This window comes from Argentina silus, assembly GCF_951799395.1.
Source record: "Argentina silus genome assembly, chromosome: 9".
Classification (NCBI taxonomy): domain Eukaryota; kingdom Metazoa; phylum Chordata; class Actinopteri; order Argentiniformes; family Argentinidae; genus Argentina; species Argentina silus.
Window position 1 is genome coordinate 18,483,856 of NC_139663.1, and position 17,500 is coordinate 18,501,355.

General features: G+C 46.1%; 3 protein-coding genes across 5 annotated transcripts in view; 2 read left to right on the forward strand and 1 right to left on the reverse strand.

Annotated features, from left to right (window-relative positions):
* Window positions 1-5,057, forward strand: part of card11 (caspase recruitment domain family, member 11) — a 17,838-nt gene extending 12,781 nt beyond the window's left edge. For all 3 annotated transcript variants that reach the window (XM_083676812.1, XM_083676813.1, XM_083676814.1), the window contains 11 exons: window positions 1-116; window positions 254-455; window positions 586-712; window positions 1,216-1,459; window positions 1,599-1,683; window positions 2,309-2,404; window positions 2,539-2,656; window positions 3,051-3,233; window positions 3,879-4,003; window positions 4,096-4,211; window positions 4,684-5,057. The exon at window positions 1-116 is cut by the window's left edge and continues 8 nt beyond it. In XM_083676812.1, coding sequence (XP_083532938.1) covers window positions 1-116; window positions 254-455; window positions 586-712; window positions 1,216-1,459; window positions 1,599-1,683; window positions 2,309-2,404; window positions 2,539-2,656; window positions 3,051-3,233; window positions 3,879-4,003; window positions 4,096-4,211; window positions 4,684-4,888 — 1,617 coding nt within the window. In that variant the 3' untranslated portion in view covers window positions 4,889-5,057. The remainder of the gene's footprint in view (window positions 117-253; window positions 456-585; window positions 713-1,215; window positions 1,460-1,598; window positions 1,684-2,308; window positions 2,405-2,538; window positions 2,657-3,050; window positions 3,234-3,878; window positions 4,004-4,095; window positions 4,212-4,683) is intronic.
* Window positions 5,058-6,276: 1,219 nt separating this feature from the next.
* chst12a (carbohydrate (chondroitin 4) sulfotransferase 12a) lies at window positions 6,277-12,075 on the forward strand. Its single transcript, XM_083676816.1, has 4 exons — window positions 6,277-6,291; window positions 7,261-7,889; window positions 8,067-8,246; window positions 8,650-12,075. Exons 2-4 carry the CDS (start codon window positions 7,374-7,376, stop codon window positions 9,196-9,198), a joined length of 1,245 nt encoding a protein of 414 aa, XP_083532942.1. The 5' UTR covers window positions 6,277-6,291; window positions 7,261-7,373; the 3' UTR covers window positions 9,199-12,075.
* Window positions 12,076-15,308: 3,233 nt separating this feature from the next.
* LOC310809869 (complement C1q tumor necrosis factor-related protein 1-like) lies at window positions 15,309-17,301 on the reverse strand (the record flags this gene model as incomplete). The annotated part of the gene is made up of 2 exons (XM_083677390.1): window positions 15,309-15,856; window positions 17,094-17,301. The coding sequence occupies 2 exons, from the start codon at window positions 17,299-17,301 to the stop codon at window positions 15,309-15,311; spliced, it is 756 nt and encodes a 251-aa protein (XP_083533516.1).
* Between the last annotated feature and the right edge of the window lie 199 nt (window positions 17,302-17,500).

Sequence of the window (17,500 nt, forward strand, 5' to 3'; positions counted from 1 at the left end):
CCATCGCGTGGTCCTCCCTCCATCCACTCCTCCTCCTCCTCCCACCAGTCAGAGGGCATGGACTCTTACGACCTGGAGCAGGTCACCAACATCTTTAGGAAGCTCTCTCTGGAGAGGTACACACACACACACACACACACACACACACACACACACACACACGTTCGCTTGTGTCCGTATTTTGTCCCAGTTTTGTTTACCATGGAATACTTGTTAATTGTGTGTGCGCGCGCGTGCGCGTGTGTGTGTGTAGACCATTCCGTCCGTCTCTCACCTCCTTCTCGAGGGTCAGCTCCTCCCTGCGGCCGGTGCAGGAGCTGTCGCTGCAAGGAGACCGGCTGCTGAGTGATGTCACACTGGTGGGCGGGAACGACAGCGGAATCTTCGTGTCGTCCGTCCAATCAGGGTCCAGCGCCGACACGGCAGGGCTACGAGAGGGCCACCACCTCCTATTGGTGAGGAACACTGTGACATCACACTGTGTCGATAATCCATGCCTGTTTCTGGAGAGGCATCAGCTGATCCTCTCTGTGTGTGTGTGATTGGCTCTGATTCCTCCATCGCTCCCTGTGATTGGATGGTCAGCTGGAGGGATGTATACGAGGGGAGAGTCAGAGCGTATCATTGGACACCTGCACCCAGGAGGAAGCCCATTGGACACTGCAGCGCTGCACCGGACCAATCCAGCTCCACTACAGAGCCAACTACGATGGTATCCCCTAACACAGGGGTTCCCAAACTGTTTTTTGTCTACCCCAAAATTGACATCATAATTTCCTGTGACCCCAACACCTTGATTGCGGGCTATGCCAACAGATAATAATGACATCCAAGTGGATTATATTCGCCTAAAAGATGCTCTTAATTGGTTGGATATGAACCCTAAAACACTGCAATATATAATTGTAGGCTACAGGTACAACAGACAGACAATGTTTGTCCTCACACAAAATAAGAATGTTTGGGTCTTTTTTTTTTATCAAATCATAGAGGTTAGTTTGATGTTCTCAGGGGACTCCAATTTGAAATCAGGGGACCCCACATGGGGTCCTGACCCCAAGTTTGGGAACTGCTGGCCTAACACCTCTAACTTCTATACTTAAACACTTAAACTCCTATACCCTAACTCCTGTACGTGTGTGCGTGTGCGTGTGTGTGTGTGTGTGTGTGTGTGTGTGTGTGTGTGTGTGTGTGTGTGTGTGTGTGTGTGTTTAGGATACCGGAGGCTGCAGAGGGACATGGATGAGGGAGCCGTAACGTCGGGAGACTCCTTCTACATCCGGGTCAACCTGAACGTGTCCGGCCAATCAGACAGCTGCTCTCTGAGCGTGCTCTGTGACGAGGTGGTGCACGTTCTGGACACCATGCACCAGGGCCGCTGTGAGTGGCTCTGCGCTCGCGTCGACGCCTACTCTGGAATTGACCTATCAGAGAGAGGCACCATCCCCAGCTACTCGAGGTACGTCAGACAGACTACCGCAGACGTTACATATCACACAAGACTACTACAGACTAGTACAGTGTGTGTGTGTGTGTGTGTGTGTGTGTGTGTGTGTGTGTGTGTGTGTGTGTGTGTGTGTGTGTGTGTGTGGATCCAGGGCCCAGCAGCTGCTACTGGTGAAGATCCAGAAGTTGATGTGTCGAGGAGGGAGAGAAGACAATGAAAGCCTGCGTAACCTGAGGGTCTGATACCATACCTTCCTCACCACTCTCTCTCTTTCTACCTCTCTCCTCTGGGCCTCCCCCTTCTAACTAACATCTCCCAATCTCTCTGCATCACTCCATCCTTGACCTCTCTCTACATCTCCTCACCTCTCTCTACCTCTCCTGACCTCTCTCTACCTCTCCTGACCTCTCTCTACCTCTCCTGACCTCTCTCTACATCTCCTCACCTCTCTCTACATCTCCTGACCTCTCTCTACCTCTCCTGACCTCTCTCTACCTCTCCTGACCTCTCTCTACCTCTCCTGACCTCTCTCTACATCTCCTCACCTCTCTCTACATCTCCTGACCTCTCTCTACATCTCCTGACCTCTCTCTACCTCTCCTGACCTCTCTCTACCTCTCCTGACCTCTCTCTACCTCTCCTGACCTCTCTCTACATCTCCTGACCTCTCTCTACATCTCCTGACCTCTCTCTACCTCTCCACCTCTTTTCTACTCTGTCTGTCACTCTCAACCCCTCTTTTCCTCTCTCTGTCTTTGCTTAACTCTCTATAGCCGTAATCACCTTTGTCTGCCTCTGTTTACAGCTGTTTGTCTCCTATGTGATGGCCTGTGTAAACCTGCCTTGTGTTTCCCTGTGTAGACGTCTTTACAGCCAGAGGAGCCTAGCCCCTCCCCAGACCCCAAATCCAGCCCCCGCTTGTCCAGGGCCAGCGTCTTTATCACTCAGATACTACAGGTAACACACACACACACACACACACACACACACACACACACACACACACACACACACACACACATGCATGCATGCCCACAAACAGACACACACACACGCATGCCCACAAACATTTGTTGTGTGTGTGTGTGTAGTTTGTCAGCAGGGTGGATAATAAGTACAAGCGTATGAATAGCAGTGAGCGCGTGCGGATCGTGAACTCAGGAAACACATTGCTACCCAGGCCGGGCTTCGAGACCCTGAGGCAGGAGGGTGAGAACCTTATATCCTATATCCTTAAACCCGAACCCTAACCCTGCCCTGTATACTCTGTCCTCTACACCCAGGTTTAGTACCATATATGTTTCTATATGTGGGTAGTAAAGATACAGACAGATACGTATGTGTGTATAGTAAACACTGTTGTATTTCTTTTTTTGTAAAAATATATTTTTTTAGGGCATTTCTGCTTTATTGGGATAGAGAGAGTAGAGATTGACAGGAAGGATGGGTGAGAGAGAGAGGAGGGATGACATGCAGGATATGTCGATGGCCGGAATCGAACCAGGGACCTTGCGATGATATGGTATGCGCCTTAGTGTGCTACGCCACTGAGCGCCCCCACTGTTGTATTTCTGATGGGTGTTGTGTGTGATTGTGTGCGTAGACTTGGGAGACCCTGACAGTGACCTCACCAGGAGCCTGAATCTGGTGCCCTACAGCCTGGTCAACCCCCAGCACGTGCAGAGGAGGAGGCCAGTCCTATTCAGTCCCAATGCACTGGCCAAAACCATTATCCAGAAAATACTCAACATGGGGGGAGCCATGGACTTCAACATCTGCAAACCAGGTGTGTGTGTGTGTGTGTGTGTGTGTGCGTGTGTGTGCGTGTGCGTACGTGCATGCGCGTGTTTTCTTTTTCTATTCCCTGTTGGTGAGGTGTGTATTACCTGATCCCATTCTGTCTGATTCCACCCACCTATCCCACCCTTTCAGAGAGGGGGGGGGGATGGGGGGGCAGCAGTGAGAGAGTGAAAGGAGAACTCGAAAGAAGAACAGAGAGAGGTGGCAGGATGTAGATAAGATATGGGTCAGTGATTGTGGTGTATTGTGTAGTAAATCCTGTAGACTGTAACCAGAGAGAGCCTGGGAGGGACAGATGGCCTGGTTGATAACACTCTGTTGACATCCCTGGTGTAGAGATGGTTCTCTAGAGAGAAATCTGCCCTTCATCATCCATCCATCCATCCATCCATCAAGAGAGAGAGAGAGAGAGAGAGAGAGAGAGAGAGAGAGAGAGGACGATGCCGCTTAACCCCCAGTCCTCACTCAACCCCCCACCCCCACCCCACCCCATACCTTACCCTACTTCACTTAAAGCCCATCTACCTTCGTCTAACTCTCCAAATATTCCCCTACCTCACTCAACCCCCCTGCCCCCCCTCTCCCCCAAAACTGTAAACCTCTGAGAACTGTTTCTATTCCTCCCCTCCAGACATTCTGACGAAGGAGGAGTTCATCATGAAACAGAGGATGGAGCCCATCATTCACTCCAGAGAGAAGCAGGCCAACACCTATGAATGTATCACGACTGAAAACATTGAGGCTGTTGCTGCAAAGGTGTGTCTGTGTGTGTGTCTCTGTGTGTGTACGTGTGTGTGCGTGTGTGTGTGTGTGTGTGTTTCTCAGTCTAAAGGCTGTTTCTCTCTCAGGGTAAACACTGCCTATTGGAGGCTGATCTGAGCTGCGTCAAAGACCTTCTGAGGAGGGAGATCTACCCCATCATCATGTACATCAAGATCTGTGAAAGGAACATCAAGAAGTTAAGGTACGGAAGGCACCTTATCCTACCCATACCCTAATACTAACCCTAACTTAAACCCTATACTTAATATTAACACTAACCCAGGGTAAGTGTTCCACGTAATCGCAAGGTTCCTGGTTCGATTCCGACCCCCGACATACAGTATCTTGCATGTCATCCCTCCTCTCTCTCACCCATCCTTCCTGTCAATCTCTACTGTCTCTATCCCAATAAAGCAGAAATGCCATAGAACATATTTTTTTGAAAAAAGAAAAACCACAAACCCATACCCTAACATAGCAGGTCCCCACCCACACCTAACCATAACCCATAACATTCATGAGAGAGCTGAAGTTATGATACAAACTATATCTGCGTGTGAGTGAGTGAGTAGTATAAACCACATAGGCTGCTCATGCAGCCAGAGTGTCAAGCATATGATATCCGGCTGTGAACATAACCGCAGTGTTGCTTCCTGCTTCCTGTCCCCCAACAGGAAGTTGCCTCTGCGCGTGGAGTCCGAAGAGGAGTTTGTACGCATGTGTCGGTTGAAGGAGAGAGAGCTGGAGAGGGTTCCCTGTCTGTACGCCAGCGTAGAGCCAGAGGCCTGGGCAGGGACAGACGACCTCCTGAGGGTCACCAAAGAGAGAATACTGGAGGAGCAGAGGAAGACTGTCTGGGTGGAACAAGACTTACTGTAGGGGGAGGAGGGGGGGGGGGGGTTCAGGGAACCACCACACACCCGCGTGCACGAACACAAACACACACACTCTCTCAACCATGCATGCACGCACCCACACACACAATAAGACCAAACTGCCTACCAAACTAGCACATGTAAAAGCATATGTTTCCTGTATCTTGCCAATAAACAGCTTTTAAAACGTGAGTGATCTAGTATTAGGTTTTTCTGTTTTTTGAAGTTGAAGTTCTTCTAACTGAAGAACCCAGTGTCTTACGACAGATAGGTCAGGCAACGCTGGTTAATGACGACACCTCTGTCTCATGGTAATGCTGAAGAACCTTTGATTTGATTGATTGGATTTGTGTTTTCAGTTGAATTCTATCACCAGAGTAACACCTAACCCCTAACCATAGATTATACCATACTGTCCTCTAGTGGTGAATATGGGCTCTGCATGCTGAGGAGGACTCCCAGGAACGGAATTTAGTAAATAGTATTAAACATTTATATTTTACATTTAAGTCATTTAGCAGAAGCTTTTATCTAAAGCGACTTACAATAAGTATTTGCCTAAGTAAGTGAATCAACTATACAACAGTCATTATAAGCAACCTACAATAAGAAGTCATCGGCAGTCACAGTGTTAGAGAAAGGAAGAAAACTATTTTTTTTATGTTTTATTATTCCAAGCTGCTGTAGGCTGTGGACTATTCTCAGGGCACTGAGGGCACCTGAGCTTACAGATCCCTGTTGCCAACTCACATGTCCTCTCAGAGGTGTGTGTGTGTGTGTGTGTGTGTGTGTGTGTGAGAGAGAGAGAGAGAGAGAGAGAATAGAGTATGTAATGGTGAGGTCATTCTTCGGTGTAGGATGTAGCAGGTGATGTAGGATCAGCTGCTGGAAGGGCGCTTTGCCACATTTAATCCCACATGAATAGTGTTCTTATTTAATAAAGGGATTGGAAGTCTTAATCCTAAATTTTGATCTGACAGAGGATCCGTCAGCGCCCCTTACCCTTATAACCTTCACATGGATGGAGAGTTCATCTAAAGGGAATGATACACGATGATACTGATGATGATATGGACACACAGTGGAGAATATGAGATGATAACGGAATCTGGCACGTAGGCCTACATGGATTTAATGACGAGGACAACGCAGTTCACTGTTCTGAATGTATTGACTTAACTTTCCTCATTTCTACACTAAAAGTGTCTTGATGTTCAGCTTGTTCACCATAATGTGTGTATGTGTGCGTATTTGCTTGACCCAGAAAGGGAGAGTTTTAATTAATCTCGCTCTGCAGAAACGACGAAGTCTCGCGATACTCTACGCTTGACGCTCTAAAAAAAAGCCCAGCCGCCTGTTCGCGCATCTCAGCTGACGCGGCGGGGAGAGCTCGAGCCCCAGGAGGAGGTGAGCGCGCACTGTCTGTATTTGCACCTTTTTGTCTCATCTCTGCAAGATAGAATTAGAAACACACTTCAAGTTCCAGCAGCCTCCCTATATTCTGCCCGGTCTCAGAGCCCCAGCCTCGTCTCTGTCTGGGGGGTAGAGATCGCTGGAAACACTGGTTCACATTGTGGGGAGACATGAACGTCCGGAAGCCAAATGTTTCCTTTCTGTTTGTTCTCTGTATGAGTTAATAATTTGAGATGCTCTTAATAGGTGATACATCTATTTCAAACTTTCAAATTATACAGACCGTTATTAATATTGCCCGGCGCGCTCCGCTTCATGCGTCGTGAAAGGCGACATTGTGTCCGCTAGAACTGACTGCTGGCTGTTGCAGCACGTGACTATGAAGCACGGTGTATCCAGCTGGCTGATTTCATCTGAGCTATTTTTCAGTCTGTCTCCCATTTGTGTGTGTGTGTGTGTGTGTGTGTGTGTGTTTCACGGAATTCACGGTTGTTATCTTTGCTGTGTGTGTAGGCTAGTCTCTGAGTTCTCTTCAGCAGCGAGGTAGTTGGGGTCTTTCATGCTCCTCTTCTCGCTATTGGATAGAGGAAATTAACTGGAGCGAGAGAGTTCCATATTTAGAATCTGTGGAATGGAAATATCATACTCAACAGGATGTAGTAGGCTACAGTATTGATGGAATGACACTACGGACATATTTTTCTGTTCAATATCTGTTAATATTGAACATTTATTTGGATATATCTGCAGACATGATGCAGTTTTTGCTATTTTTGTGTGAAGCTTATTATAGCCTATATTTATGATATAGTCAGTCTAGGCCTATTTTATATTGCTGTAGCCTGACATGTAGCAGGAATCCTACAGGAATTATTCTGGCAGCTTCATGTGACTTTAAAGCTGAGACTAGAATCCCAATGCTGCAGGCAGTTCTCCCAATGACAGTTTGTTCTCTATTTCCAGGGTGCTAACATGGAGTTGAGGTGAGAAGGGGACACTTACACCAGTCTAAAGTCAGTCAATCACCACACAAAGTGAGACAGTCACCATGGTAACGACCCTCTGAGATAGCCGCCATGGGCAAGTCCAGACTGTTCCGGATCTCTCTGATCCTGGGTTCAGTCTTCATGATCCTGCTGATCATCCTGTACTGGGACGACGTGGGAGCCTCACACTTCTACTTGCACACCCCCCTCTCCCCCGGCCCTAAGACCGCCCGCCCCCCTCCCCCAAACCGCCCCCCTACACCCCGCACTCCCTCCTTCCTCTCTGACATCGACGCCTTCGTCAACCAGTTCCTGGAGGGCACCTCTGACCCCACAGAGCCCGCCCCGCCGGAACCTGTCAACCAATCGGATCGCGCGGAGGAGCGGTACGTGCCGCGTAGGGAGTGGAAGGTGCACCTGACTCCCATCGCCCCTGAGAAGAGAGAGAGGCAGGAGAGGAGGAGGAAGCTGCTCCAGGACCTGTGTCACAGCCACAGCCTACCCTTCCAAGGGAAGAACCGCACGTTTGACGACATTCCAAACCGTGAGCTCGACCACCTCATAGTGGACGACAGACATGGCGTCATCTACTGCTATGTCCCCAAGGTACAGTACAGTCACACATATACTGCCTCCAAAGATGCGCTATAGGGTTGCAGTATAATACTTTTATCCACTACTACACAATATAAACTCATACAGAATCTATGCCATAGTATTGCTGAAGTAAGCCAAAGAGAATGGCCGACCTGTGAGAACTAAACCGGTTGTGTTCGAACCCAGGTGGCGTGTAGCAACTGGAAGAGGATCATGATAGTTCTGAGTGAGAGCCTTCTACAGGACGGCGTTCCCTACAGAGACCCGCTCGCGGTTCCTCAGGACCTGGTCCACAACAGCAGCCTACACTTCACCTTCAACAAGTTCTGGAAGCGCTACGGCAAGTTCTCACGTCACCTCATGAAGGTTAGTCACTATACTGTATTAGCAGCTCTTTTAGTTTTCGGGTTTTGACTTTTTTTATCTTCTATCTTTTTGTCAAATAAGTGGGTCTAAGATATGTATTTATTTTTTTTGTGTTCATTTGTGGTGTCGATGTTATTGAATGGTGTTTTAAATAATGATTTCATTTAATTAATTTATTTTTTATTTTATTTTATTATTATTCTTTTGTCCTTTTATTTAGTTGTTGTTGTTTGTGATGTGAGCTGCTGTAACGCCTTCATTTCCCCTCAGGGATCAATAAAGTATTTATCTATCTATCTATCTGTCTGTCTGTCTGTCTGTCTGTCTGTCTGTCTGTCTGTCCGTCTATCAATCTATCTATCTATCTAATGATGTTTTAAATAAAGTTTGGTCTCTTTTGAAGGTGAAGCTGCAGAAGTACACCAAGTTCCTGTTTGTCAGAGACCCCTTCGTCCGCCTCATCTCCGCCTTCCGGAACAAGTTTGAGCAGCCCAACGAGGAGTTCTACCGCCGCTTCGCTCTGCCCATGCTCCAGCGCTACGGCAACCACTCGGACCCGCCGGCATCGGTGGGCGAAGCGTTCGCCACGGGGCTCCGCCCCTCCTTCTCCGAGTTCATCCAGTATCTCCTGGACCCCCAGACGGAGAAGGAGATGCCCTTCAACGAGCACTGGAGGCAGGTGTACCGCCTGTGCCACCCCTGCCAGATCCAGTACGACTTTGTGGGCCACCTGGAGACGGTGGAGGAGGACGCGGAGCAGCTCCTGAGGGTGATGAAGGTGGACAACGTGGTGGAGTTCCCCTCCTCCCACCGGAACCTGACGGCCAGCAGCTGGGAGACGGACTGGTTCAGCACAGTGCCCCTACAGGCCCGGAGGGAACTCTACAAGCTGTACGAGCCCGACTTCAGACTGTTTGGCTACGATAAACCAGACACACTCCTTAACGAGTGACACACTCGTGTAGCGCCTGACACACTCCAGGGATGTCTGCCCCTGGCCTGCGCTGGCCTTTACTGATTAGTTCTCTACTGTCCATGGTTTAGATTATAATCCCATGTAGCATATGTGGGGTTCCCCAAAGAAAAGGCTCAGGGTTCACAGAGCCCTTGTAGCAGGAAGTGATGTCACACCCTCGTAGCTGGCAGTGATGTGATGTCATATATACTGTACAGTAACCCCCGTGGCTGTGATGTCACACTGTGACGTCACGCAGAATCTTGGTAGCCGGCAGTCATGTCACACTACTGATGTTGAGGCCTGGGTCTAGGTGGATGGAGCGTTCGGGCATTAGTTTAAAAAAAAAGAAGAAGAAAAATCATGAATTTGCAGTGAGATGTAGAGGAAATTTTTCAGCTAATGTATTTGGGCACCCAATGTCTCAGTGAAGTGTTTATGTTCAAGCATGCCATGAATGGGATTTGTCTTGTTATGTTTAACATTTTTACTAACTATTGACAGCTGTCAACAATTTGAACCTCCTAAATGAAACCTATACCTCAAAATCAGAGCCAGGAGTTTGTTTAGGCCAGTTTAATGTAAACATTTGTCAGAAAACAAAATCGAATTAATTAATTTCACTTTTACCAGACAATGTTTTTACTGACACTCCAATACACGTTCTATACATGGTTCTAGTCAACAACTATAAGTTATACTGTAGAATGATTTACAAGAAATACTTGGATATAGATACTTGCTTTTTTACCATAGTTTTAAAGCATGAAATATATGCAACATGAATAAGAATTGGTCCATTTTCAAAAGTGCTCGGAAAGACAGTATACAGTAGTAATTGAAACCGCTGTAGATGCATTATGGACACTTCAATTCAAACAGTTTCATACAGTATATGTAATCTATGAGAATCATATATAGGTGCTTGACTTAATATTACAAAGTACATTTCTGCATTATTTAACGGGACATTTACTATGCGTTTTGAACCAATTCTCGTATGTTTCATGTGATTGCGTTGGGCTCCTCCCTGAGTTTGCTGCATCGTTACCTGAGACCGTACACATGCCTAATAGGTTCAGACAGAGACGAGGTGAAAGCACAACTCTACTCAAGATAACCTGACTCCTCCTAGACCTGGCTCTGTACAGACATGTCTCAGTCAGACAGACTCAGTTCTCAACATTCCTTTCATTTGGTTGCCATTGCGTTTCAGACATATGCCCACAGGTGAGTTGTGGCGTCGTCTGTGATTTACAGTGATTTACAGTCAGCGAATTACACAGTTGGAATTCTGACTCCATGGGTGCCGTGACAGTGTTTTAATTCAATTACTATGGGTGCCATGACAGTGTTTTAAGTCAGATACTATGGCGACCACAGTGTTGTTGTCCTGCAGTCTGCATATAAGGGAACAAAGGAAATATTCAAGGGAATCCTTTTCTGTACACATTTGTAAACATGGGAAGATATCTGCTCCTGCATGTAGCCTTAGGAGGGATATACAGGGATGGAAATGTGTATGTGTGCAATGTTACTGCATCATGAGGCTACAACACCTAGGGTTATGGTCTGTGTTAGTTTGGTTGTGTTGGGGTCAGGGTTATGGTTTAGGGTAATTTTTGTAGGGAAGGCAAAGTTGGGGTTATATTACTGTAAGACAAGTTTGGGGTTAGGAGGGGTGGCGGGGGAGAGACAGTGCCTTTGGTTGCTATGGAGACAAAGTTTACACAGCAAAAACTATTTTTGTAAGATGATGACTTAATATTTTACTTTGAACGTTACACAATGACATCAGTATGAAACAAGGTATGTTTGATATAGTGTTTTATTATAAAGGTGTTCTATGGGGCCCTGATGGTGGTTCTAGTTTCCAGGGGGATTATGGATTGCTGTTTGTTGTTGTTTTGATCAAATCTCTCTCTCAGTGTTCTATGTGATTTTTTAAAGGGATTGTCCTCAGCAGTGTTTTAAAGGGATTGTCCTCATCAGTGTTTTAAAGGGATTGTCCTCAGCAGTGTTTTAAAGGGATTGTCCTCATCAGTGTTTTAAAGGGACTGTCCTCATCAGTGTTTTAAAGGGATTGTCCTCAGCAGTGTTTTAAAGGGATGGTCCTCATCAGTGTTTTAAAGGGATTGTCCTCATCATTGTTTTAAAGGGATTGTCCTCAGCAGTGTTTTAAAGGCATTGTCCTCAGCAGTGTTTTAAAGGGATGGTCCTCAGTGGTGTACCTTACCCTGCCTATGATTTGTAATACAATGTGCACAATGATCCTCAGTGTGACTGTACTGTCTGTTATTTCATGGAAATTATCTGTGCCACAAACGTTGCATTGTTATTGTCCCACAGAGATGCATTGAGCTACATGTACAATGTTGAGTTGTTATGGTTTCATTGCCTTTGTTTTGTTGTGGAACGTTTTTTCCAAGTTTTTCAAGATTTACAGTAGGAAGGTGTTTCTGATGGCACAGAGAAGTGCCTGCATGGGAAACTATAGGGGTTACGATTATGAACCCCTCCCTCAGAATGGCCACGTTTACACCTGGAATAATGCTTATCAAATGTAACATGGACTTAGGGAACAGGACTACTGGCATAATGTATTAGAAGAAAAAAAAAACAGGTGGTACATTTACAGTAGAGCAGATCTGATTTAGTGACCAACCTGTTTCCCTTCTCTAAGGAGTGGGAAAATGCAATGTACCTGAATGACTGTTATTCTGGATACACTCCATTTATTTATTTCAGTATTACTGTATTATTACATTTCAGTATCAGTAGGTTGTAATGCTTCATTTGGTTGACGATGACAAGAGAGAAATAAATACTGTGGCATGAAGAAAGCCTGTGACTGATTTCCTGAGATGTCTGCCTACCTGCCATACGGTTTGTAATAGCCTTGATTTCTCGTTCACTGATGTCCTGTTTTTTCCTTGTGAGATTAGGTCGCCTGACTGTGCAAGGTAATGTTTGGAACCAAAGAATGTTTGGAAGAGAATGTTTGGAACCATTAAATGGTGGCGTTCCACTGAATACTTAGAACGCCTTTTATGATGTGTGTACAAATCCAACAGCTCTTAGGAAGTAAAGCCAAGGTGTGTCACTTTCTAACCTAAACACAAACCTGTTACCCCGCATACCTTCAGGATAGATATAGATATAAATATAATATAAACAAATATGGTTCCATCTCCATCTTGCTCTCTGATTTGCTGGATGAAATAAAAAAATTATTTAAGCTTTATTGATTCAGGGAAACCTGACTAAGACCAGAGGCTCCCTTTCAGCAGGGCCCTGATTTACATAGATCGAAGTAAAATGAAGTCAAATAGGGGCAAGGGGTGTATTTGGAAGGCAGCTTGATTTATCTGCTGCTCCACAGCTATGAGATGCACAGCACATACAGTACAAATGACAGGACATTGCATTCTGCTAGCTGGAAGAAAGCATAATAAATAAATAAACATATTGACACATTGATGCTCAGGTGTGATGCTGAATATGTTTTTAATAAACATATTGACAAAACATGGTTAAAACTGAAATGTTGGGGCGCTTAGTGGCGTAGCACACTTTCACATCACTAATTGGTCAAATTAATGTGCAGATATGTTTCAAAGGCCTCATAGGCCCGGCTTTTGGAACGCACACTGGGTAGAATTAAGAGAGTACTTAAAAAGAGTACTTAAAAATCTATAATGCATACAGTAGGCCATAATTTCACAACCATGTTGCTGTAGAATAAACAGAGAAGTGAGTTGCTAACAAATGTCACCCCTAGATTCAAAACCTGGACCTCACTGGCCCACAGTGACATTTTTACAATAAGAAAAATATACTATTGATATGAGGTTTCATTTACTGCACATGAGATGAGGTGGATCCATAATGTCAATGCATCTACCATATATAGGCTTTGACAAAATCACCATAACGCATCAGTTTTCAAGATTGAATATTAAGGATTGAAAGGTGAGTAAAGATGCACAGAATGAGAGCGTGTCCATATGTTTATTGAAGAACATATTGATTGTCACACCTGAAACGCTCTGCAGATTATGTACAACACGTATAGATTCATATTTATGTCCATTTGTGTTTAAGATGCACTATTACATAACATTCTGTGTCTTAGCACCCATTGTGTTTAGCATCTCAAGGACACATTGAACACTTGAACAGCATAACGGATCAAATTTAACTTTAATAAATTAAATTCAATGTTATTTGGAGAATAGGCCCTCACATCAGCCTCATCATGGCATCCCTGACTTTCATTGACGTCTTTTTGGTCCTCATGTTGACAGATACCAATAGCAGACTCCAAAGGCAAATGCAAAGCCTAGAATCAATACTAGACATTGAGAGATCTCTTACGACTGCACCAATGATGTGACGGAACACACCTGACAAACCGGAAACACCTGTCAAGCCAATTGTCTCATCACTCTTGGGTACCCTGAAATTGGGGGACGACACATAAAAAGTGTTTCTGAATGGTGAATATGTACACAAATACCATCAAATAAAAGTTGAGAATCCCTTCTTTAACCTCATAGTAACTGTTTGATTTCAAATCTAAACTTTTGGAATATAGAGCCAAAAGAACAAAACATCCTTCACTGTCCCATTTCTTACGCAAGGCACTCTAATTAGACAAGGTCGTAGTAGGTTATCACAGCCATGGCGTCACATTAAGTTAATTGGTTTTAGATGGCTTGTACTGCATTATTACAATTCCTAAGCAACGATGAAACCACAGGGAATTCTATTTACCATTCAGTTCCAAGGGCCTGCTCAGTCATTCATTTACACTGGAAACATCACACTTTATCTCCCTTTAATGACAGTTCATCTCTCTTTGTTTTACCTCAGGACGCTAACATCACACAGCGGGGATTGGGCTCTCGCTGGAGCCAGAGGAAACCTCTGCATGTCTTACTTCCTACTCTACATCTTTACAGAAACAGCCCCGGTCCCTTTCACCCATGTCTCTGTCTCTGACTCTCACAACAAAGCTCTCAGATAACGTGACGTGAGCCAATATGGATATTGCACCATTTTAATAGGCTAATACTTGAGTTGACTTTATTGCACACATCCATGTTAGAGTTGAACAAGTGTAGGCTATGTTGCTAGGTACAGTACCATGGTAACAACACTCCCCTCATCTCTCACAATGAGCCATTGGTCAGAGGTTGACACAGGATGTCATACCTTGAATGTATTCTACTGTACTAGCAAATGTATGTAGTAGAAGTATGTATATTGATTTAACAAACGGATTCATCAATACAATATTACTGATTTGTCTTTCACACTTTTGAGAGAACCTTCCATAGTACAGTAGTGTGTGTCACATGAGGTACTTCTGATAATAATTCCCCGAATGATTCCCTTCATATGATGCTATTGGTGTCAGGCAGTGCGCAGGCATGGGTGCAGAAAAAATAGGATTGTCTCCACTCTCATTCACAGACAGAGAGGCTTGCTGCCAAAAGGGATGATCATAAACATTTTGATTTGTGGAGCTCAGAATGAATCATTTAATATTTTCCCTGGGCTACATCGGAGAGGCCTTTCTTGTGTTATTGGATACTTGACCCATGTCGACCTCGTTCAGACTGTGTAGTCCACTTGACACGGGAAGGATAGCCTCACACATCAGGTTTTTAACTAGAGGACACATAAAATAATTATCACACTATGTAAATAGCTAATGTTTCAGAATCCTGTTTTGCAAGGGTCCACACACATTCAGGCTGGATCTTTTTGGGGGTGGGGCGGGGGGGGGGGGGGAGGCTTTGCTACGGGCCATGACCTTTAAGTCCCAGATGATTCTACTGTACTTGCAGTATTAAGAGGCATCTAAAAGTGTGTGTGTGTGTGTGCGTGTGTGTGTGTGTGTGTGTGTGTGCGTGTGTGTGTGTATCCATAAAAACCTATTAAAGGTGTAAGCAATAGAGTAGTAGCACCATCTTTCCCTCTGACAGGCTGGGTGAGGAAATATCGCCGTATTGCTTCCACCTCTCCACTCCTCTCAGATCTAAAGGAGGGTCCCTGGCAAATACGGGCTGTCGGGGTTGACTTCAGCCCAGGGGCTGGTCTCACTCTAGACTGGGCTTGATGAGGTAGCCGTTGAAGGTGATGTAGACGTCCACGTCGTCGCTGTAGACGGCGTTCTCTCGCTCGCGCTTGTAGAGCCTCACCCACACCTCATCGTTGAGCTCCAGGAGCAGCATGAGGCTCTGGCTCTGCATGATGGAGCGGTCGCTGGGCTGGGCGTACACGATGGCCCGCTCCAGCTCGTTCTGCATGAGGTGCAGGTACGTCTCCTTGAAGTTCCAGGTGTGGATGTTGACGTTGAAGAAGTAGACCCCGGGGACCTGGCAGTAGAACTTGCCCTTGAACATGTTGAAGTGGCCGTGGAGGTTGACGAACACCGCGTCGAAGACCAGGGCCTGGTAGTAGTCCACGCTATGGAGAGACTTGCGGCGGCCCACGGAGAAGGCAGAGTCCTGGGTCTTGCAGGGGTCTCCAGGGGGGCCTGTCTGGCCCTTGGTGCCTTTGGGGCCCATTGGGCCTCGAGATCCAGGAGCACCCTCCTGGCCTGCCTTCCCAGACGTCCCCCTGTCACCACGGTCCCCCTTGTCCCCTGTGAACCAACACGGAAAACGTATAGTACATAAGTCCTAAAGGTGGCTTGGGCCAGGAGTCTTTCCTGAAACTGTTGTGACCTGATCAGGAAAATCTCTAGGCCCTGGTTGAGGTGTAAAACCAGGTCCAAACGTTCTTCTTAAGGCAGCCCTAGCTATGATGCAGCCATGTAGAGCAGCGATAGGAAGGGTTAATGTTGAATAAAGTTAAGGGGCTATTACTGTTGTACCTTTCTATAGATAGATAGTCTATGACATTGCTCAGATAGGAATGCTATGGAAGCCTGCCGACCCTCTGGGCTTCTCATAATTGTTGCCTCTTTAGCTAAATGAGCGTTGAGGTTTCTACAGCTTTGATTATCCTCAACATGGCATTTTTCTGCTTTATTCAACACAGTATGCTTTCTTCACCCTGTCACGCTCTCCCTTGCTCTCACACACACACACACACACACACACACACACACACACACACACACACACACACACACACACACACACACACACACACACACACAAACACCCACACTAACTGCACTGGTCATGTTTTTCCTGCCACATAAGCAAGTTCAGTGCCAGGTTAAAGTGCTCTAAAGGCGCAGTAGACTGTGTGGCCTGTGGAGACTCTGGTGAACTTATGAAACCCTGAATCCATGGACTGAGGCAAAAAAGCCAGAGAGAAGCCATTCTTCACCGATGAATCACATGAGCACCAGCAGCCAACTTCACTGTCAAGCACATTAAATGGGGCTCTTAAATATGGAGTGTCTTACAGTGATGGTATTTAGAGGCGCTGCTCCCCCATCAGCTGAGAGGAGCCATGGATCATCATACAGGGAGTTACTCAAAGCCTAAGGAAACACAAATGGAACCAGGTGTTGCATACTGCAACCTCTCTCAACTGTAGGGCTGAGGTACTCGTGAGGCTTGCAAGCTTATGCTTTAGCCCAGCACTCACACGCCTAATTTAACAACAGTACTCAACTAATAATGAAGCCCTTGAGGAGATACATGAGGTGGGTTACTGCTGGGCTGGAACAAAAATGCGCAACCCTGGGGGTGCCCCAGGACCGGAGTTGAGTGACACGAGGTTCAGGTTTCAGGCTCAGTGGTGTACACATCCAACCCTTTCACACTAGTGATGATGGGCTAAAATATATCTTCAAATTGTTATGTGTAGCACAATTAATGTAAGTACTTGTGAGCAGCAGCTGTTACGTCAATCCAAATATGCACCTTTGAGGATGGTCATATTGATGAAGGTGCGGACTTCAGGAATCTGGTTCAGGACGGCAGTCTGAGTCTGGACTGGAGCGCCCTCTGGTGGCTCCAGGTGGTCACAGCAGCGTCTGCAGGGGGCAGGAGGGCCACCTGGGGGAGGGACAGGGACCACCATGGGGAGGAGGAGGAGGAGGACGGGTACTAGGGGGAGGCTGTCAATCATGGCTGCACCCTGGAGGAGAATTAGGGTCACAGGTTAGATGCAACATTTAGAGAGACTCCACTATCTGATCACTGGCGTATACCAAGGTCACAATGAGGAGATATTTAACCCTGGTACGTCATTGAGTACAAATTATCAGTGGTTATTTTTTGTTTGTTTTTTGTTTATGTTTGTGCAGATGAGGGTACCTCAGACACAG